The sequence below is a fragment of the Mauremys mutica genome, chromosome 4, assembly GCF_020497125.1.
Source record: "Mauremys mutica isolate MM-2020 ecotype Southern chromosome 4, ASM2049712v1, whole genome shotgun sequence".
Lineage (NCBI taxonomy): Eukaryota > Metazoa > Chordata > Testudines > Geoemydidae > Mauremys > Mauremys mutica.
The window spans coordinates 92,118,501-92,140,970 of record NC_059075.1 but is presented as its reverse complement, the minus strand read 5'-3'; the positions used below and the strand labels follow the sequence as shown (position 1 = coordinate 92,140,970).

General features: G+C 40.3%; 2 protein-coding genes across 2 annotated transcripts in view; one reads left to right on the top strand and one right to left on the bottom strand.

Annotated features, from left to right (window-relative positions):
* The window catches only part of CCDC73 (coiled-coil domain containing 73), a 137,004-nt gene extending 115,141 nt beyond the window's left edge, over positions 1 to 21,863 (top strand). The window contains exons 13-17 of the mRNA XM_045012380.1: positions 516 to 641; positions 4,054 to 4,240; positions 5,424 to 7,007; positions 16,720 to 16,853; positions 20,922 to 21,863. Coding sequence (XP_044868315.1) covers positions 516 to 641; positions 4,054 to 4,240; positions 5,424 to 7,007; positions 16,720 to 16,853; positions 20,922 to 21,176 — 2,286 coding nt within the window. The 3' untranslated portion in view covers positions 21,177 to 21,863. The remainder of the gene's footprint in view (positions 1 to 515; positions 642 to 4,053; positions 4,241 to 5,423; positions 7,008 to 16,719; positions 16,854 to 20,921) is intronic.
* Positions 21,864 to 21,998: 135 nt separating this feature from the next.
* The window catches only part of EIF3M (eukaryotic translation initiation factor 3 subunit M), a 28,983-nt gene continuing 28,511 nt past the window's right edge, over positions 21,999 to 22,470 (bottom strand). Inside the window, exon 11 of the mRNA XM_045012386.1 lies at positions 21,999 to 22,282. Coding sequence (XP_044868321.1) covers positions 22,162 to 22,282 — 121 coding nt within the window. The 3' untranslated portion in view covers positions 21,999 to 22,161. The remainder of the gene's footprint in view (positions 22,283 to 22,470) is intronic.

The window sequence follows — 22,470 nt, the reverse complement described above, 5'->3', positions numbered from 1 at the left end:
AAATATTTCTAAAATCTGTATTTTGAGTGTATGTCGGCACAGAAATTAAATACCTGGGTTGACCTGGGTCAGCTGACTCAGGCAGTGGGCCTGTAAAACTGCTGTGTAGATGTCTGGGCTTAGGCTGAAACCCAAGCTGTGGGACCCTGGGGTGGGGGGAAGGTCCCAGTGCCCATGCTCCAGCCTGAGCCTGAATGTCTACAAAGCAATTTCTAGCTCCACGAGTCTGAGTCAACTGCCCTGGGCCAGCCATGACCATGCTGTGAGTCTTTTATTCCAGTGTAGATCTACCCTGAATGAAGGGGATAATAAAATTGGCTGGTTTGGGTTATAGCATTCAGAGGCACCTGTTTTGTCATTTACTTCTATTGTGAGGTTTCAGATGTTTTACTTTTTTATTATAGTTTATCTTAATTTGAGAAGCTGTTGATATAGCTGTAAAAATTATCTTTCGGGTTTCCATATGCAAAAAGATTGGTGTGTTCACTTGTTCTATGACCCTTCAATGATTACAGGAGGAAGACTTGAGAATAGAAATGGATGCTATTAAAAATGTATCACTTAAAGAAGCTTATGGTCATCTCCAAGACAGCCACCTTCCTCAGAAAGATCAACATACTGAGCAAGAGGAAAATTTGCAGGTAAAAATAAGGAGCATTTAATGGTAGTAAAACCTTATATTTCTTGTAAAGATATCAGTGAAGAAAAGATGCTTTGGTAATGTTTGCAATCCTGCTGTGCACTCCACTTAATCTAAGCAATTTAAACTTCTGTTTTGCTCTATTCAATCATTTCTCCAACATAATGATCCAAGAACAGTCTGAAATTTACTGCGCATATAGTAGGTTTTTTCCTGTTGGACCCAGACAATGTCCTGGGACCATGGGTGCCTGCTCCATCCCAACCTCTAAGCTCTCCATCCAACAGTGTGGATGCTTCATGGTTGATGCCCATTGGAAAGTCCTGCTCCAAAGATGTTCAAAACATGCTTCTGAATAGCAGAAAACCCTCAACTAGAAATTCCTGGCTAAGTGGAAGCACTTCTCTATTTGGTCTCAGAGAAAACATGCATCTCTAGACCAAGCACCCCTGGACCTCATACTGGACTATCTTCTGAATCTAAAACAACGTTTGGCTATTAGCTCTCTAAGGGTGCATCTGGCAGCTGTTTCGGCCTTTAACATATGGGTGGATAATAGATCCTTTTTTCCAACTCCATCATCACCCAATTCCTAAAGGATTTGGCCAGACTGTAGCCTTAATTATGAGACCCAATCCCTCCTTGGGATTGGAACTGAGTCCTAGCAAAATTGATGGGACCTCCCTTCAAACCCCTTGCAACTTACTCCCTTCTTCACCTCTCTATGAAGGTGGCATTTCTAGTGGCAGTTACCTCAGCCAGAAGGGCAGGTGAGTTGAGAACTCTGGTGTCAGAACCTCTCTATACAGTTTTCCATCAAGATACATTTTATTTTCACTCTTCACTGAAATTTCTTACAGAAGTAGTCTCTAATTTTCATGTTAAACAAGCAATCTATTCATTTTTTTTCTGAAACCCCATGCACATAGGGATGAGGAAAAGCTTCACTCATCTGTTGTCAGAACGGCTTTAGCATTCTACCTGGAGCATAGTCCATCTTTCAGATCCTCTGCACAACTGTTTATAGTGGTTGGAGAGCGCTAAGGGCCAACCAGTTTCCACTCAGAGAATCTTTTCCTGGATCTCTTTGTTCATTCACTTATTCACTAGCTGGCTAATACCATCCCACCAGGTGGAGCGTTGGCCCATTTTACTAGAGTGCAGGCATCTTCTGCAGCTTTCCTGACACAAGCACCAATTCTAGACATTTGTAAAGCAGTGACTTGGTCATCACTCCACACTTTTGCCTCTCATTAAGCCTTTCCCATCGGTCCAGAAACGGTGCTAGTTTTGGATGGGTTTCATCCCTTCTCCTTTTTAGGGGGTGGGCCTTCCCCCTTCAGGATAACTCTTGATGCAGAGTATGCCAACCTCTCCAGGCTTCATACAGTGCTGTAATTCCCGATGGCCAAAGCAAGCTAGGGGGGCAGTTCAGACCAGTAGTTAAGTGTGTGCGCGCGTTTGGGTAGCTGACAAGTAATCCATATTGGATCCATATCAGTCCAAGATTCCCCTACTCATCAGATAGGGGAATTCCCACGTGACACTTTAGAGAAAAAGGGGAGTTCCATCAAAGATGAGCCTGTGCTGGTCCAGCCTGGTTTGAGCAACAGTGGATGCCACGTCCAATGCCTTTCACGCTGCCTTTAGTAACCATATTGTGAACCATACTGGGATCCTTGGGCTGCATATCGACAACAAATTTCTCATGCCCCTAGTCTCTCTTGTGTGGACAACAGAGGAAGATATTTTCTCCTACTCCACCTATCCTTCCCTCCACTACCTCAGGCACAAGAGTCCTTTGAGGAGCAGTGAGCCAGGGCAGATAAAGGTGCTACTCACCAAATAAATATTTCTTCATCTTCTACAGCTGATTACTTCAAACACTTCCAGGAGTTAATGAAATGCATTGCAAATTCCCTAAAGATTCCCTTGGAAGAGGTCAGAGAGTTGCAGCATAAGCTCCTAGATATCCTTCACTGGACTCCCTCTACCCAAGCTGCCCTGCCTATCAGTGAGGCCTTGTTGGGTCCTGCCAAATCCATCTGGCATACCCCTGTGAGATATTACATTCCAGCTAAGAACTATAGATTTTTGTTCACCCATCCAACACCAAACTCCCTGGTTGTGGAGACAGTGAATATGGCAGACAATAACACATGAAAGCCATGCCATATAATATGGATCAAAAATGTTGATCTATTTGGCAGCAAGACCTACTTGACTCTTCAATGTAGGATTACAAATTATTAAGCTGTCAGGACAAAGTACAGTCACTCAAATTATGCCAAATTCACCATCTTTACTGGGCTGGCTAAACAGTGATAGCTGTTTCAGGCTATCATCTATGAGGGCCAACTATTAGCTAGAACATCTTTGCAAGCCTCACTGGACATGGCCTACACTGCTGCTCAGTACATCTCCAAAGCAGTGATCATGCAGAGGGCATCCTGGCTCCAGCTGGCTGAATTCCCAAGGGACATCTGAGGACCTTCCCTTCGATGGTCTCAAACTGTTCGCTGAAGCCACTGATGAATGGTGGTACATCTTTAAGGATAGAGACTTTATGGATTGCCCAGGAAGAAATCAAGGGTTCAGAGGAAGAGACCATCTACATCCTCTGTATCCACTACTGAGCTATCATCATTTAAGCATCAGGTTTCATAAGCTGGTCGAGGGCCCAGAAGAACCCCACAAAATGGAGTTGCATCTACCCCATTCCACTCACCTCCCACCTCTTAAGGCAGGAAATTGACAACCTTCTGAGCACAGAAGCCATAGAATCAGTTCCAGTTCAGCACAGAGGGAGGGGCTTTTACTCAAGTTACTTTCTGGCCCCCAAAGATGAACAGGGGTCGGAGACTGATCTTAGATTTAAGACTCCTAAACAACTTTGTGAAATCACAAACATTCAGGAGGTTAACTCTTGCAGCTATAATTCCATCGCTGGAACCAGCGGATTGGATTTTGGCCCTTGACCTTCAGGATGCCTACTTTCATACAGCAATTCATCTGTCTCACAAATGATTCCTGTGGGTTTTGATAGGTCAGGATCACTTCCCTTTGGCCTTTTGTCTGACCCAAGAGTGTTCTCAAAAATATTGGCAGCGGTAGCAGCTTACCTTTAATGTTTAGCATTAATTGTTTTCCTATACCTTGATGACTACTTAAGGATTGATGAGGTTTTCACTACCACAAAGATGTCAAGGTTCCCGTTTCACAATCTAGGTTTGCAGCCCAATATCAAGCAAAGAAACTTCATTTAATTCAGAAGAATGCCCCTGATTTACAGCAGTGTAGTAAAAAAGTGAATCAGGCCCTTCCTGTTAAATCTAATCTGAAACTTTGATAAGTAACCTGAATATATTTTATCTCTAATTAATAAGTTAATTATATCTACCATTTTATGACAGACTAGTCCAAAAGAAAATGCATATACACAATCTACAATCAAAAACGATAGTATTTCTGGTCCTGGACAGGAAGATGACATTGAAGTAAAGAATATTGTAGGCTGCTCTTCAGACATTGATAAAGTACAGACCGAACAAAGTAATGGAAGTGGATGCACAGAAGAGACATATAACATTGTTGCCAAAGGTATAAATACTCACAAATACACTATATGATGAGAGATTCAGTGCCCAAAATCAAATATTTTCGTATAAATTAATGAAATTCTTGGTATCAGTAGGTGCCACTTTGTGTAAAGTACACAAAGCTCTGAGTATAGGCACAATCCTTCCTGGAGCTGCTTGCCTCACTCAGGTACAATTTGCATGCTCCACTATCCCTTCTGGTGCGGTGTATTTTCTGTGCCAATGTGAGGATAGGTTCGGAGAAACTTGCTTGTCCCCAGCTATAGTATAGGAGCATAAGGAGGGAGACACTCTTCCCTTCTATCTGTTCACCCTGCAGGAGATAGGGTTGCAATAGCTCAATATGTAATGGTATAATTACTATTCCATGCAGGCTACGTCCACAAACACTTATGCCTCATATAGCTCTCAAACTTTTTTTTTTGTTTTTTGTTTTTGTTTTTTGAACCTGCCATGAAATGGTACTTATCTAAGCCCAGCCTCCAAAATGACAAGAATGGAAAGTCAAAACTTTAAGACCTTCACAACTATATGGTGGTTTATTGAATCTTCTCTTTTCTTGCTATCTAATAGAAATGTTCATAGCATTGGAGTATATTTACAGTGAACAGCTTCTGTAAGTATCAGAGGCCTTAGCTTTTCTTCATTATTTAGCCACTCGTAAATGATGGCGTGTTCCTATGGTATGAACACTGTCCCTTAAATAGGGTTGATGAATTATAGATCAGAAAGATTGAGAGAAAAATTACACTTATATATTAGTGACTTTATTTAAGCTACATATAGGATGAAAAAAATCATAAGAAATTGTTTAAGTTAAATATCTAAATATATGGCTATAAGCAATTTCATTGCAGAGACCATTATCAGCTATTCTGGCAAATACCAACTGGGATAGTATTACAACCAAATCATAGAATACTTAACAGTTTCATTTTTTTAAAAATAGGCAAAAATGTAAGTATATTGTTCTGTTTGAACATTATAAATATTTTGTCAAGTACATGAATACAATATTCACCTCTAGGAACTTTCTGATATTTAGAAAAAATTGTAACTATTCACGTATGAGGAAAATGAACATTAATGAAAATATCAGTACATGTTTGTGAATTGCATTTTGCAAAAAACAAAACATTTAACATTCAGATGTTTTTGTCACTATAATATTTTCATCCTAATAGATTTACAACTTCTTGAAAATTATAAGGATGAAGTTAACGTTGCTAGCCACTGTGAAGAAAAGCAAAGGGAGTCTTCTCCAGGCAAAACCCTCTGCACAGATATTGATTTAATTACTCAAGGACAGACCTTGGAAGTATGTGTTGCTGAGTGCAAAAAGACAGCAAATATAGGAAAAACAGACAAAACGTTCTTGGAGAAAAACAATGCAAGTGCAGAACTAAAGCCACAGGACAGATCTTGTGCATTGGCAAAACTCCCAGAGAACACAAGAAAGATGCTCCTTGACAATACTGAAGAATTTGGTGTCTGCAGTATGGATGCAGGTCAACAGACAGACTCCAGCAAGCATATATTTGGCAATGCTTCAAATGAATTAGTTTATAATACAAATGATAAGGCAGATGCCACACAGGATGACAAAGGTGTCTTTATAAATGAAGCACCAAGCAAAGAATCCAGACAAGTTATTGGCATAGAAGACAGTCCTGTAACTGAGAGAACTGCAGACAACCATCAAACCATGGCTGAATTTAATTTTGCCATCCTGTCTCAGGTTAGAGAAAGTAGTCATACAAAGTTTCAGAAATGTCACTTACAGGAGTCTAATGACATTTATTTAGATAATGAACAAGACAAAACAGAACCACTTCATCTGTTAAAGCGAAGCACCAGTGGCATATCCTCAGATATATTTCAATTTAAACAGATTCATACAGATATTCAAGAGAAACACAACAGTGACACTGCAAGCACAACTAATGGGAACTGTGCACTGAACAGTACTTGTGATACAGCAAGTGATGCTCCAGTTCTGCCTACTACTTTCTGTGATAATGTAAGCATGAACACGGACAATACAAAAGAAAACAACACTAATATGTCTCTGCTAGAGAATTTCAATGTAAGTACTGAAAAAACAGATACATGGACAAATCTGAATGATATGCACAGCAATCAAAGTGAGGAAGACATTTCTGGACAGACAGAAACTGATACAAATACATATGCATGCACAGATGTTGTTTTGCCTCTGAACACTGAAAATATATGTGCTTCTCAGACTATTATTCATAAACAAATGGTTATAAACAAAATTACCACCGATAAACAAATGCCCTGGGAAAAAGTTCGTGCAAATGATTTTCAGATACCCAAAATGAAGGATGGACAATCCCTTGTGATTAATGATAATACACTAGAGAATACATTGTTAAGAGCAAAGAAAGAGTCATTAAATAGTACAGTTCCAGGAGAGAAAATTGCTGAAGGTCGCCTGGAAGAATCATGTTCTTTACTCATAAGGACATCTGGAGATTTAGTAAACAGAAGTGGAAGGTCATCCTTTGATCTTTCAACTTCAGATAAAAAAACTGAGAAAACGCCAGTATACTTAAGTTTTTCAGATCTCAGTCCTTGGTTGAGAGTAAATCAAATTGAAAGTCAAACAGCGTGGGCTTCAACTTCCGAAGGGCCTTTCCATTTGAAAGAGAAACTACTATGTACATCAGAAAACAAAAAGATTCTTTCAAAAGCACAGTGTCAAAATTTGAGCATAAATGCTGTCATGAAAGAAACAGGACTAGGTAAGAGAAATAATTATTTACATTTTAAAGTGTAAGAGGAACATAATAGTGAATATGTACGTAGGAAAAACATTAAATTTGGAAGTTCTCTATTCAATGTAAAGTAGTATCAGAGGAAGAATGTAAACCTTTTGATAATTTTAGCTATTATCTATGAAACTTAGATTTGCCCTACTAAGATGTTGAGATTTCTCAACTAACCCACATTATAGATGCAACTAAGTGACCTATTCTGTGTTTATTCTATTATCTGAATAAATAAACTTTATCCCTTCCCTCCCTTTGTAAAACAAAACCAGTGCCAGAATAACTAAATGTAATTCTCATAAGAATTTCTATAGCAATCATTATCATCACTGCTCAGAGACCTAGACCTCAATCCTGGATCATGATTCCCCTAATGCGGATAGCTGCATCCATGCTACTGGATTCTGATGCAAGAGGGGCCCCAATCATGAAGACTAAGCACAGTACTAGTTTGGGGATAAGAGTGTGATCAGGGGAGGTGCTGAGTACCTCTTGGAAAGTTTTCACTTCCTTCAGCTCTCACAGAAATTCATGTTAGTTGTGGGGTGCTCTGTGCCTCTTAAAATTGGGCCCATAAATAGCTTGTTTGGTTATATTAGTGTATATGTCATTAATCCAGATAACACTCACACACACAAAATAAACAGAACATGGCAAAAAATGAGAAAGGAGAAGATTCTATCCTTTGATGCTTTGGGAAAGAAAAACAGGTGAGCCCATTAGAAAGCTTTTGGTGATTTGGTGATTATTTGCTGAACAATATTATGCATATACAAAAGCTGGGCGAATAACAAATATGAACTTTGTTATAAACATTTGTGAACTTAGTCTAGTAAAATGTGAAAAAGAAATAAAGCATATATCATAGATGTAATTTATTTTGCAATAAATCTACCGATTAGATTTGATTACTTTAATGAGAAGTGCTGTTTTTAAGCTCCAAATAATCTTTTATCAAGATAGCAGTTAGAGGTAATTTTTGTTTCTCTATTAAGAAAAAAAATAATGTATTATTTTTACAGCATCAAGAATTGTACTAGGTACTTTAGAAAAAAATAAGGGCTACAGGATAAAATTTTCAAATGCACCTAAATGATTTAGGTGCTTAAGTCCTAGTTACTTCCCTCCAAAGTTACCTCAGCAGTTTTGAAAATGTTACCCTTAGTCACTGCTCCAAAGAATTTATGATATTAAAAAAGCAAACAAGACACAGCAAGTAAAAACAATAAACAAACAATGAAGGAAATAGGGGAAAAGAAAAGAAAAACTAAATTTGTAAAAATAAGGTCATGTGGGTACATATGTATGTTATGCAGATGTCTTGGCGATTTCTTATATATCTCTGTATGCCTGGATTTGTGCCTGTAATATTTTGTATTGATAAGCTATACCTCTAATTATTGACTAATAGAATAGTGGTTCCAGTAAACACACTATTAAGCCTGATTGGCCCTTCGACAGAAGAATCCATGAGCTAAAGTAGGAGGAGAACTAGAAGGGAAACCTGCCAGGGAATGACATCTCTCTCTCTCTCTCACCCTCCCCGCCCCCCACCTCTGTATAGAATGAGCCACAATTCCACCTTCAAATCCCATTGCCCTCATTTTAGGGGGTTTTATGTCTCTGCATTGGGGCTCTAGAGACCCAGGAGAACTCCCTTCCTCTGCATCCTGGCAGCAGAGCTCCAATAAAGCTATGTTGTAGGGCTCCTTCTAGCTGAAACTATCCTAAAGTCCCTGTTAAAGGGAATTTCTCCCTACACAGATGGGATTGTAGAAGAGTTAATATAGCCTCATGCTGTATCAACTTTGTCAGATATAATCTACAGAAGTTGGGGTGGGTGGGGAATGATAAAGCCCAATCTCTCCATCTCTCAGCCTGTCTGCTCCCTGTGTCTGGCCTATCCAATCCCTCTGCATAGATTCCAGCTCAATCGGGGATACAGGTTTTGTGTATGTTCTTTGTAAATAGGATTGCAACCTGACTCACTTCATCAATTTTTCCTCCCTAAGGACGTATGCCCTGAATATTGGGCAACTGCTAGAGTCAAAAAGGGGCAACAGTATCAATGAAAATTTTATGGCCAGTAGGGCTAAAGAAAATCAGAAGGAATTCATGAAATATAGCAAGAACAAAGTAAATCCAAACACTGATACAGGTCTCAGACTAGATAAGGATGATAAAATTGTCAATCATGAAGCAGAAATGACGTTAACTATTCAATTGATATTTCTGTTCTGTATTTGGAAAGAAGCAGGGTGATGTATTCATATGTTAAAACAATAAGAAAATATTTTCTGTGCCATCAGTAACAAGGAATATGTTAAACAGCAGCTATTAATTTTTTTTTAAATGGACAGGATTGGATAACTTGCATCCATGAATATTAAAAGAATTGTTTAAGGATTGCTCTCAACCATTAATGATAATTCCTATTATTCCAAGATTTGTTAAAGGACTGGAAAAAAGCTGATGTTGAGTAATTATTGTAAATGGTAAGTGGGATGACTGGATAACTTTAGGCTAGTTATCCGGATATTGATCCCAGACAAAACCATGGAAAGGCAGATAGGGGACAAAATCAGTAAAGGATTCAAGTATGGCAGCATGATTAATACTAATCAGCATGGTTTTATGGAAAATAGGTCTTGTCAGACAAATGTGATATTGGTTTTAATGCAATCATGTTTGTTTGGTAAAGGTCATTGTGTTGGCATAATATACTTAGATGTCTGTAAGGTATGCAACTTAATCCCACATGATGATTAAATTAACACTTTACAAAATCATTGTACCATATTCAAAGGATTAAAAACTGGTTAACTGGTAGGTTTAAAAAAATAATTAGAAATGGAGTATTATCCTATGGTTGTGTTTCTAGTGGGATCCCACAAGGATCTATTCTTGGCCCAATGCAATTCAATATCTTTATCAATGATCTGGAAGAACATAACTATGTAAAAATTACAGATGACACGCAGAGATGGAGTAGTCAGTGATGACAGGCCCATTATAAAGACCAAGTTAGAACACCTAGAAAAGTGGGCTCATTTGAATAAAAGGTTTTAATACTGCCAAATGCAAGGTAAAATATCTAGGAACAAGGAATGTAGGTCACAAATTCAAGATGGTAGTTAGTATCCTGGAATGCAATGGAACTGAAAGAATTTAGGGGTAATGTTGGATAAGCAATAGAACATGAGCCTCCAGTTAGGTATAATCTGGGAAATATCAAGGCGGTGAGATAGTATTACCTCTGTATATGGCATGAGACCACTACTGGAATACTGTGTCTAGTTCTGGGGCTCACACTTCAATAAAGATGCTGAAAAATTGGAAAGAGTTCAGAAACAGCTACAAGACTCCTCATCCGGTACCAGCACGACCAGTACGGACAAGATCCCTGTCCCCCCAGCACTCACACCAGGACAATCAGTACTAATGGAATCCTGCCACTTCAGAGACCTCCGCATATCGGACAAACCGCAGTCTCTGCTTCTCAGTGCCGGGACCTATGCATTGAGCCTGTGCTTAGCACAGGAATGATCCCCACTGCCATGCCATGCTCCTCCGCTTTCTAGTGAGGGTTCAGACAGCGAAGCAGAGGAGGTGGCATCACAATACTCCACTCAGGCCCCATATGGTGCTCAGTATCAACAAAGCCCTAAAATGTACCCACAGGTGGCCTCACCACTGCCATCCTGGTTCGGCCACTAATGGACACCACCGCTGGGATCTATGTCTCCCTACTGGCCCTTTTCAGACTCTTGGGAGCATATCGCTGGCATGCCTCTTGGGCTTCAAGCCTCACCCAAGAACCCTCAAGACACACCCCCTCGGCCACAGCATCCAGAGCTTTGGAGCCTCCACAAGACATTATAGAGGAACTGGAGGGTGGTGCCGAGGAAGAACTGACACCGAGGATCATAGTCTCCTCTCCAGATGAAGCAGTAATGCCTTTCCCACCATCTCTGGCAGATGACTTTCGTCTCTTCCAGGAGTTAGCAAAGAGTTGCAGACACTCTCCAAATACCACTAGAAGTACATTCACCATTGACTCCTTGACTTGACATCCTCCATTCTACGTCCTCTCAAAGATCGCCCTCCCTATTAAACTACCCTAGACCCAGCAAGAACCATATGGCAAACCCCAGTGTTGGTAGTGCTTACCTGCAAGTGGGCAGACAAAAACTACTATGTCCCCGCCAATGAATCTGAATTCCTCTTTTGCCAGGTTATGCTCTGGCCACATCCAACCTCCCTGTTTCATATCAATCAATTGAGTCACCTTCCAATTTTTTACTCCAAGCCTCACCAAGACAACAGGGAGGCTATTTTGTATACCCTAGATGTCAGGAGAGCCCTGGGGTTTTCTACCTGGGCAGGACAAAGGCCTTCAGGAAGTCCCGTAGGGTTTTCCTCTCCATTGTGGAAAGATCCAAGGGCTCAGCACTATCAGCCCAAAGGCTCTCCAAGTGGGTCTCAAATTGCATCAGACAGCGTTACCAAGCTTGCAACATAACCCCTCCAGACTCTATTCATACACACACCACAAGGTCAATCTCCTCATCTGTTGCCTTCTTCCAGAATAGCCCTATCTCAGAGATCTGTAGAGCAGCAACATGGGCATCAGTCCACACTTTCGAGAACACTATGTGATCACTGGGGACTCTGCCTCCAATGCCATCATCTGTAACTGACCTGACTCTGAAGTCCTGGCCCTCCAGAAGGGGGACTGCTCAGGAGTCATCTACAGTGGAGCACCCATAGGGACAGTACTCAAAGAAGTTACCTTGTGCAGTAATGATGGTTCTTTGAGATATGTATCCCTACGGGTGCTCCACAATCCATGCTCCTCCCCTCTACTTTGGAGTTCTTGTCAATGAGTCTGCTGTAGAGAAGGAACTGAGGGAGGTTAGCTTTCATGCGCTGGCTAGCCTCATGGTGCAGCCAGAGGAGGGACAGCACATGTGCAGGCCTAACAGACACTGCTACTGAAGTCTCCAATCAGCAGCGCAGGGACGCAAGCACATCCACAGTGGAGTACCCATAGGAGGACACATCTCGAAAACCCATCATTACTGCACAAGGTGAGTAACTTTTTCTCAGCACAGGGTCCTGCCTTTTGGTCCTTCTGCAGCACAGGGTACTCACCAAATGCTTGGCAGTCACACCACAGGTGGAATCCATGTGGACAACAGATCTCAAAGAAATACAGGCACTGTAGGTTAAGTAACTACAAAACTTTTACACATTTACACATCTGTTTAGATTAGAAGATGATGTAGCTATGTGGGATACCTGACTTCAACTCTCAACACAAATGCCATGCTCTCAGACTGGTGCATTGCAGAAATAGTTAACAGCCTATGTGAGGGAATTCCTTATGCCACTCAACCACAATTCTGCCAGTGAATTAGGGAGTGACATTGATAGGTTACAGAGAGCAGCTATAACACATGATCTCCAGGGTGAACTGGGATGAACTAGGAAATAGTATAAGACCTTCCTGAAGAATTATAACAGAACCAAACAACAAAAAATTAATGAAATATAACATTATAATTAGATTAAGGTCTCCTGCTGGTACATACATGTGAAGGCATTTATAAAAATTAATGCCAAGGCAAAGCACATATATATATTCATAGTAAGGTAATAACTTTTGCTGCTGTACCAAATGATTGATATTTGTTACTTTGCTGTATCAACATTGACTCATAACACTAACTGACTACGCTGACTGGTTTAGAAAATAGACTTCAGCCCTGATCCTGCAAAGATTTAGGTATATGCTTAATGGCACTACTCCCAGCGTGGAAAGTCTTTGCAGCATTGGGCCTTACTGTGTAAGTCATTTTTCATTGACTTTTTAATGGAAATTTTGTGGCCAACTCTAACCATGTGATTCTTGACAAATAGGGTCCCGCCATTGACCAACATTTCATCCCCCTCCGCCATCTAATCCTCCTCACCAGATGAGGCAGAGATGCCTCCTCCGCCCTCTCTTACAGACAACATTAAACTCTTTCAAGACCTAAGAGGGTGGCAGATACTTTGCAATTGCCTCTAGAGGTAAAAGAATCACACCATAAGCTGATAGACATTTTACACGCCTCTTCTTCATCCAGAGAAGCCTTCCACATCAATGAGGCTTTCTTGGATACAGCCAAGATGATATTTCAGACCCCTGCATCGGTCGCACCAATCTGTAAGCAAGCTGATAAGAAATACATCCCAGCCAAGGGCACAGAGTTTCTTTTCTCCCATCCACCCCGTAATTTGATTGTTGTGGATGCAGTGAAGTCCAGAGGTCGTCAGCACCAGGTGAAGTCCACCTCACATGATAAGTATTGGAAACGCCTCAACCATTTTCGAAGAAAGGCTTATTCTTCTGCCACACTACAATTCCATATAGCAAATTACCAAGCGCTAATAGCAAAATATGACTACTTCAATTTCTCCAAACTCAATTTGTTTATTGATCATCTTTTGGAATAACAGAGATCAGTTTAGGGCCATTATCAAAGGACAACTGGTAGCCAGGATGGCACTCAATCAGTGCTCGACGTAGGCAATTTTGCAGCACGATCCATCTTCACAGCAATTGTGATGCGACGAGCCTCTTGGCTACATTTATCTGGCTTCCCCAAGGAAGTACAGACAACAATGGAGGACCTTCCCTTCAAAGGCACCAAATTGTTTGCAGAAAAGACGGACGCATCCCTCCACACACACAAAGCCTCCTGGGCCTACAAATCAATGTCCAAAACTCAATGTTAACCTCAATACAGAAATTAGAGTCCATAGGAGCCCATCTCGACTCTCTCTGACTGAGAGCGCTCCTCCCACAAAACAGATTCTATAAGAGGGGAACAGATTAAGGAGACAGTGCAAACCAGCCCTCAAATATCAGCCTGATGCTGCCTTCAACTGTTGGGGCCTACGGCTGTAGGCACATCTGTGATAGCGTATGCCAGGTTTTGCATGAGGTGTCTCCAGTCATAGTTCACCTCAGTTTACAGGCCAATCAGAGACAGCCTAGACAAGCCCCTATCATTACCCACTGAAGTCAAGCAATCCTTGAAGTGGTGGAAGGACCCAGCAAACATCTGCATGGGGATCTCGTTCGCACAGCCCAACCCCCCTCCAGCACTACTCCTCACCATTGACGCATCCCTCATAGGATGGGGAACACATCTCAACAACCTCACAACATGGGGCAAGTGGTCACCCACAGAGGCATGTGTTCATATCATCTCCTCAAACTCACAGCAGTCAGGAATACATGTGCTTATTTCCTTCTGCTGATTAGAGGTACACACACAAGGGTCATGACAGACAACATAGCATGTATGTACTACATAAATCATCAATGGGTGCCAGATTACTTTCCCTTTGTGAGGAAGCACTAATGCTATGGAACTGGTGCATTATGATATCAATGGCCTACCTACCAGGAGTGCAAAACACGACAGTGGAGAGTCTCAGACTCAAGTTCCTACACAACCATGAATGGGAGATAACTCAGTAGTACTCTATGGCATATTCAGACAGTGAGGGACACCAACAATATAGACTTGTTCGCCACTTACCTGAACAAGAAATGCCCATGCTACTTCTCCAGGGCAGGCCTCGGTCAGCACTCTTTAGGGGATCCTTTCTTTCTGTCATGGGACAAGGGCTGTCTATATGTCTTTCCCACATTTCCTCTATCGCTGAAAGTCCTATTAAAAATAAAGGGAGAGCAAATGTTTTAATGATTGCTCCCATCTAGCTGAGACAGACGTGATACCCTTACCTGTCACAGCTGGCAACATGTCTGCCAGTCTCTCTCCATACCTCCTCTTGCAGAATGAAGGAAACACTTTCCACCCCAATCTGCGGATACTCCAACTCAAGGCCTGGCTCCTTCATGGTTCCAGCACATATAAAGATCCTGCTTTCAGGAAGTATGGGAAGTATTATTACATAGTATGAAATTGGCTACCCTGTTTAGTTACCTGCAACAGCAGACTAGATTTCTGGTTTGGTGTAATTCCAAGCAAATTTCCCCATCTGCTACTCTCCCAATAGTACAGGAGTATATACTGACTCAAGAAATCAAGTTCATTCAGAGTTCACCTAGCAGTCATAGCAGCCTTTTATGAAGAAATAGAGGGCTTCTCAGTGCTCTCACACCCAACTACAAAACAATTCCTTGAAGATATAGTAAATCTTTTTTTCCCAACCCAGATGCCCCACCTCAATATGGGACTTAAACTTAGTACTAAAGAGCCTGACTAGGCCACCCTTTGAACCCTGGGCCACTTGTTAGCTCACACACCTGCCTAAGAAGACAGTGTTCTTGGTGGCAATCACTTCAGCAAGAAGAATAGGGGAGATAGCAGCACTAATGGCACCCCCCACCCCCTTATACAATATTATTTCAGGACAAGGTTACTTTCAGACTGCACCCAAAGTTAATCTCCAAGATGACCTCATCTTTTCACATAAATCAACTGATTCACCTCCCATCCTTTTACTCTAATCCTCGCTGCGATAACAGGGAGGCTATACTGCATACCCTAGATATTAGGAGAGCCCTGGCCTTTTACCTGGCCAGGACAAAGGCCTTTAGGAAATCTAAGCTTTTCCTTTCCATTATGGAAAGGTCTAATGATGCAACGATACCAGCCCAGAGACTCTCCAAATGGGTCTCGAATTGTATCAAACACTGCTATCAAGGTCACAACATGGTATCTCCATCCAGAATCCACACACACTCCACAAGGTTTGTTTCCTCCTCTGTCACCTTCCTCAAGAATGTCTCCATCTCCGAAATCTGCATGGCAGCAACCTGAGTCTGCACATACCTTCTCAGAACACTATGTGATTACTGCAGAGTCTGCTTCCAACACTGTCTTTGGCTCCACAGTATTGTCATCCATAACAGCTCCAAAGTCCCAGCTTCCCATTAGGGATACTGCTCAGGAGCCAGCTACAGTGGAGCACCCATATGGACACTAAAGAAGAGGAAGTTACTCACCATGTGCAGTAGCGATGGTTCTTTGAGATCTGTGTCCCTAGGGATACTCCATGATCCACCCTCCTCCCCTCTTACTTAGCAGTTCTTGTCAAGGACTCTGTGGTAGAGAAGGAACTGAGGGGGATTCACCTGGGCATGCTGGTTAGCCTCCAGGCAGAGGATGAGTTGGGGACAGCGCATATGTGGGGTGAATGAACACTGCTACCAAAGTTCTATCAGCAGAGCAGAGATGCAAGAGCACCTACCATGGAGCACCTATAGGGACACACATCTCAAAGAACTATTGTTACTGCACAAGGTGAGTAACTTGCTCTTCATTGCAATTATTTACCAAAAATATCTTTTTATTTTAAATACTGGGACTTTTTGTAATGCATTATATAAATGAAATGATGATAAACAGTATTTTTTATTAAAATGGAAACTTTATTGAAAAAAATCATCTTGCTGCTCTTCTACTGAAACAGAATTTTTGGCAGTAAGATCAAAGTGTAGAAAAACAAAGTATAAATGAGGTAAAATCAAAACAAAAATTCTGTGATTTAAAACAAACACTTGTGGTTCTTAAGATCAGAGATAAACCAGAAGTTTAGTCACTCTAAAATTAGTGCCTAGAAAATGAATTGCAGTTGTTACCATTTCCTTTTTGTCAATCAGATTCTACCAGTATTAACAGAGTTGCTGACACTTTGAATACCTCAAGTATCCATCGAGGTCCCAAGAGAGATCCCAGTGAAGAATGGAATGCAATAGCAAAGACTTTTTATGATTCTTCTTTTCCCTCCGAACATGTAAGTCAATTAAAAATATTGCAGAGCAGACCTTGGTGAGCTAATTCCACAGATATGTGTAGAACTGTATGCATCTGGATGCTTTAAGACCTAGTCCATCTCCAAAATAATATCAAGAGGGCAACATGGCACCATTTTTCACAATTAACGTTGATAGAAAACAGCAGGAAAAAGTCACAGCATATAAATCAAGCAGATGCTAGCCAGTCTGTTTTGGGAGGCGAGGGTGAGATAGTTCATTATGTACCTTAATAAAAATGATCACCTACAATATAGGAAGACAAGCATATTATGTTCCTTTTGTTTACTTATCTAATATAATAATTCAGAATATATATGAATTGCAATATATTAGCTAGTTTGTTCTATGCTGCAATAAAATATATATTGCTAATTGCTTTTGAATTTGTTCATCATCATCTTTGCTTGATAAGGCAGAATATTCACATTGGTATACATCAACATATGCATAAGCAGAAAATTAAAAGAGGAAACCTGTCATTCTCTAGGGTCAATTTGTCGTATAAGATGAAACTAGCCATGCTTCATGGTGCATTTTGGAGATCTCTGTGGTACGTAACGCTGTTTGCAAAAACCTGAAGAAAAGGGCTAAGTCTGGTTTCTGTCTCAGAGACAAGTGCTAAGGCACAATATGAAACATACCTACAAGGGTTTTTTTGGTGACAACTTGTGAATTAACCATCTTGGACCTTCCATTTTGGAAATGATTACTGAGAAGATGGTGGGCAGTCAGCTGGATCCTATTGGTCTGGTTTCAGGCCTGGGTATGTAGAGATAATTATACTGATATCTTCATCTGATAGACCAAGGTTAGAGGTCTACTGATTTTACTGGATCACTTCCAATACTATTTCAGCACCATTTCAATATCATCAGCTCAACTGTTCTTTAGTAGCACTATTCCTTCCTTTTGGATAAATCTCAAAGGGTTGCATTGAACACGGATACCTCAGGGGAGAGGGATAGCTCAGTGGTTTGAGCATTGGCCTGCTAAACCCAGGGTTATGAGTTCAATCCTTGAGGAGGCCACTTAGAGATCTGGGGCAAAAATTGGTCCTGCTAGTGAAGGCAGGGGGCTGGACTCAATGACCTTTCAAGGTCCCTTCCAGTTCTAGTAGATTGGTATATCTCCAATTATTACCTAACTCCTCAGCCTCCCGACACTACTTCCATGTTATCAGTATTCTTTTTCAACAAACATGAGGCCACCGGCAAACGTTGAGTTGTTTTGGGCTACATGTGCATCAATATGCTCATGATACTCAAATCTCTCTTTTACCTAAGTCAGGTTCCAATGTGTTTGCTCTTCCCACATGTGAAAGACATAGGAATAAGGATAAAGATGAGCTGAAGTTAATGCTGAGTGGTAGGGAGAAGAACCTGGATAAACTGGCAGGGATTATAGCATTTCCACTCTTTAAAAGGAATGGACATTTCTGCCCTTAGTTAAAATATCAGAGGGGTAGCCGTGTTAGTCTGGATCTGTAAAAGCAACAAAGAATCCTGTGGCACCTTATAGACTAACAGAAGTTTTGCAGCATGAGCTTTCGTGGGTGAATACCCACTTCTTCAGATGCAAGTGGTGGAAATTTCCAGGGGCAGGTTTATATATGCAAGCAAGAAGCAAGCTAGAGATAACGAGGTTAGATCAATCAGGGAGGATGGGGCCCTGTTCTAGCAGTTGAGGTGTGAAAACCAAGGGAGGAGAAACTGGTTCTGTAATTGGCAAGCCATTCACAGTCTTTGTTTAATCCTGAGCTGATGGTGTCAAATTTGCAGATGAACTGGAGCTCAGCAGTTTCTCTTTGAAGTCTGGTCCTGAAGTTTTTTTGCTGCAGGATGGCCACCTTAAGATCTGCTATTGTGTGGCCAGGGAGGTTGAAGTGTTCTCCTACAGGTTTTTGTATATTGCCATTCCTAATATCTGATTTGTGTCCATTTATCCTTTTCCTTAGAGACTGTCCAGTTTGGCCGATGTACATAGCAGAGGGGCACTGCTGGCATATGATGGCATATATTACATTGGTGGACGTGCAGGTGAATGAACCAGTGATGGTGTGGCTGATCTGGTTAGGTCCTGTGATGGTGTTGCTGGTGTAGATATGTGGGCAGAGTTGGCATCGAGGTTTGTTGCATGGGTTGGTTCCTGAGCTAGAGTTACTATGGTGCGGTGTGCAGTTACTGGTGAGAATATGCTTCAGGTTGGCAGGTTGTCTGTGGGCGAGGACTGGCCTGCCACCCAAGGCCTGTGAAAGTGTGGGATCATTCTCCAGGATGGGTTGTAGATCCCTGATGATGCGCTGGAGGGGTTTGAGCTGGGGACTGTATGTGATGGCCAGTGGGAATTCTGGCTGGTGGAAGCATTGGCAATGGACAGTTTGCCCACAGTCCTTCAGGCCTGTGGAGAAGAGCCAGACCCGCCATTCATTGTCTTACATATAGTGCAGTCTCTCTGCATGGCAGCCCACATAGTGGAACTGCAACAGTTTTGTTACATTTTAGACCTTACTGGGGTAGAAGTGTGGAACAGCATTTGGCCATAAAAGAAATAACTATTATATTTTTCTATACTCTTGAGATAAATTACTCTTATTTTAGCGTACAGTTGAAACACACTTACAATATTCCTTTTAAAATGCAAAAATGGTTATAAAAACACAACCTTGTAGGAGGTTAGGCCTTAGATATGTATTTTTATTTTTCATAATTATTTTAACAAAGTGGTGCGGAGTCAGTGCCCTTACAGCTTCAAGAGATACTCCCTCTGCCTGTAGCTGAAAAATGACCCTAATATATAGTCAAAAAGTGCTAGATGCATCTTCACTCAGCTGGAAAACTTGTGCATGAAGCCTACTCCTTGAGACCCTGTATGTCAAGGACTCGCGTAACAGAATTGCAGTTCTTGGAAATAGAGTTTCAAAGTACCACTCAGTGTGGCATATTAATAATCTGACAAGCAGTTGGAATATTTATTCATTATATTACGTCTGAAAGGTGACCCGTGGACCAATAAAATGTCCCCACACCAAACCAGCTGCATGTATGTGTAACACAAGATGTGCTGTGCAAAGAGTTGGTTTGCTCTAGTAATTATCCACAGCCAAAGTAACTAGGACACTATTTCCATTCTCTGTCACTTTAAAACTGAAAGTAAGCAGTTTGAACACAAGTAGTATATTGGAAAAATGCCAAGTTTCTAATGGCTGATTCCACTTTCCTATTCCATTAGTAGTGGCAGTCCTCAGAAGGGAGAAAACAAAAGCTAAAAGAAAAATTTATACTGCAGCTTTGCTTCTATTAAATTTAACCTTAGGGTTTACCGTTGTTTTGTTTTGGTACACAGTAGAATGAGTGCATAATTCAAGGGAGCAAATAACTTATTTTAAAAAATTCTTGCAGTTTTTTTTCTTAGGGGAAAGTGAAAAGGTTTATTAAAGATACCTATATTGTCCGAAGATACAGCTTTGATCACTTATTTTATCATCTGTCAGTACTGAATCCAGAAAACACTGTACATGCTTGATTCGATCAGATGTGAGTGTCTCTCTACCAAATGGTAAACACAATCGTCCAAAAAACTAAAAAGAGCAAAAAGAGCTCTTAACAACATGAGGCCCATTTTTTCCTCACTGACTGTCAGCTGAAGAATGAAGAGTATTTTTAAATTGACAGGCATCACTACATAAAAATTATCTCCAACTGGCATAATGTACATTAGCAAATACTTTGCTAAACTGCATACTTAATCCAAAATCAGCAGCCTCTCCCCAATTCTCAGAGAATATTCTGTATTTAAGTCTCAAATTAAGACTTCATTTTTTATAGAATACAGTACATTTACTAATACATTATGAAGCAGAATAAATTAAAACTATGCTTGTCAAACTAAATGAAATTAGTTTTGCAATGCATTATCCTCACTGTTAATCATGTCTGTTTCCTCCTTACTTGCTAATCTTCAAAATTAAATAATTTGCAATGGATCTCTAGATATATCAAGTTATTCTGAGTTTAACGCATTTACAGTACTACATTTTATTCTCTTAGGTCAAAGGAGGAATTACTGTATCATGCCACCAGCAGAAGCTTTCCCATCTGGCTTCCAATGCAGATACACCAATCTCAAGTGAAAGTTTACTCAGCAAGGAAGAGCAGAATTGTGATTCTCATAACTTCTTTATAAAAAGCCAAATCAGTGACACTGAAAAGTTTTTGAATTTAGAAAGGCTCCACCGGTCTAGAAAAAGGAAGTATGAAGAAAGTCTAGAAAAAGCTGCGGTAGGGGACAAAACAGAAAAATAATTCAATCTCTGAATATCCATATCATAGAAAGATTTGTAGAAATCTTCCACTGGAAGTAAAGAGGTGATTTTATTTTGTGGGTAACTCGATACTACAAACTCGCCAATGATTTTCCCCCCCTAGTATTTTGATGTAATTGTATTAAAAGAAAATAGATTCCCTACATTTCTGCAATTAAAGTCCTTTCAAGTTGTTACAAAATTTGTTAGAAGTTAAAAATTTAAAACAAGTGTTATAAGTATATGTCTGTTAAGTGTAATTTGTGATGTATTTAACAACTGTACACCTCCTTCATATGTTGAAAAATCTTAGCTGCAGGACTTCCTCATTTCTCCACCAGAATGAGCACTAGCACAACAATCAAACAAAAGTGACAAATGATGTCTCAGAATGGAATGGTCCCTTCAAACCTTTATGACTCTCTAACTGGCTCAGTAATAAGAAAGTTTGCTGTTTACATGTATCAGATCTTAAAGAGGAGCTAATTTTTTTTTAATATCGTACTAAGTACAAATAGACAATTGGAATTTTAGAATAAATATTGCCTCTTAAAAGGCAAGTCATCAAATGTATTATTTACAAGATAATAGGGTGGCAATTTCATAAAGATTAATTTTTTCTCTATCCAGCTGATAATTATTTCTCTTCTTTTCCATTTCCACTCACTTTAGAATTACTTGAATTATCATCCTACTGCTTCTCTCCTCCTTCCCTCCCTCCCCCTCAAAGAAAGGATTAAAATTGAGAGAATCAAAATGAATTAATGCATAGCCAATATGATGATTGTTCATTATTGTTAAAAATGTATTAATGAACTCAAAGTGTTTTCCCATTTTACTTTTATTGCTTTTGTAGCTCATAGTTGAGTCTTTAATTTCTTAAAACCAATTACACATATTTTGGAGACAAAAAACTTCAAAAGTTGTCAAAATGAAGTTTTGAATGTTTTTGAAATCTGCTCTGAGGCCAACAAAAAATGCAACATTCAGGTATCAGAAAGACTGAGGAGACTGTTTTTCACTTGATTCAAATTTTGTTTCCAGGAGTTAAGTGTGTCATACAATTGTTGCCACTGCTGCTTTCCAAAAGTCCGATGTGTGCTGTTACTATAAAAGTAAAACAAAAATTGAAAAAGGGATTAAGACAGCATTTTTGCTATTTTTAGTCTCTCTATAAAAGGCTTCACCATACCCACACTGTAGCCTTCCCCAAGTATTTAAAGCAGCAAAAGTCATTAGTATTCTTGCCACTGTTAGGTCATTAAATGAAATGTGCTGGAAAATAGGACTCTCTT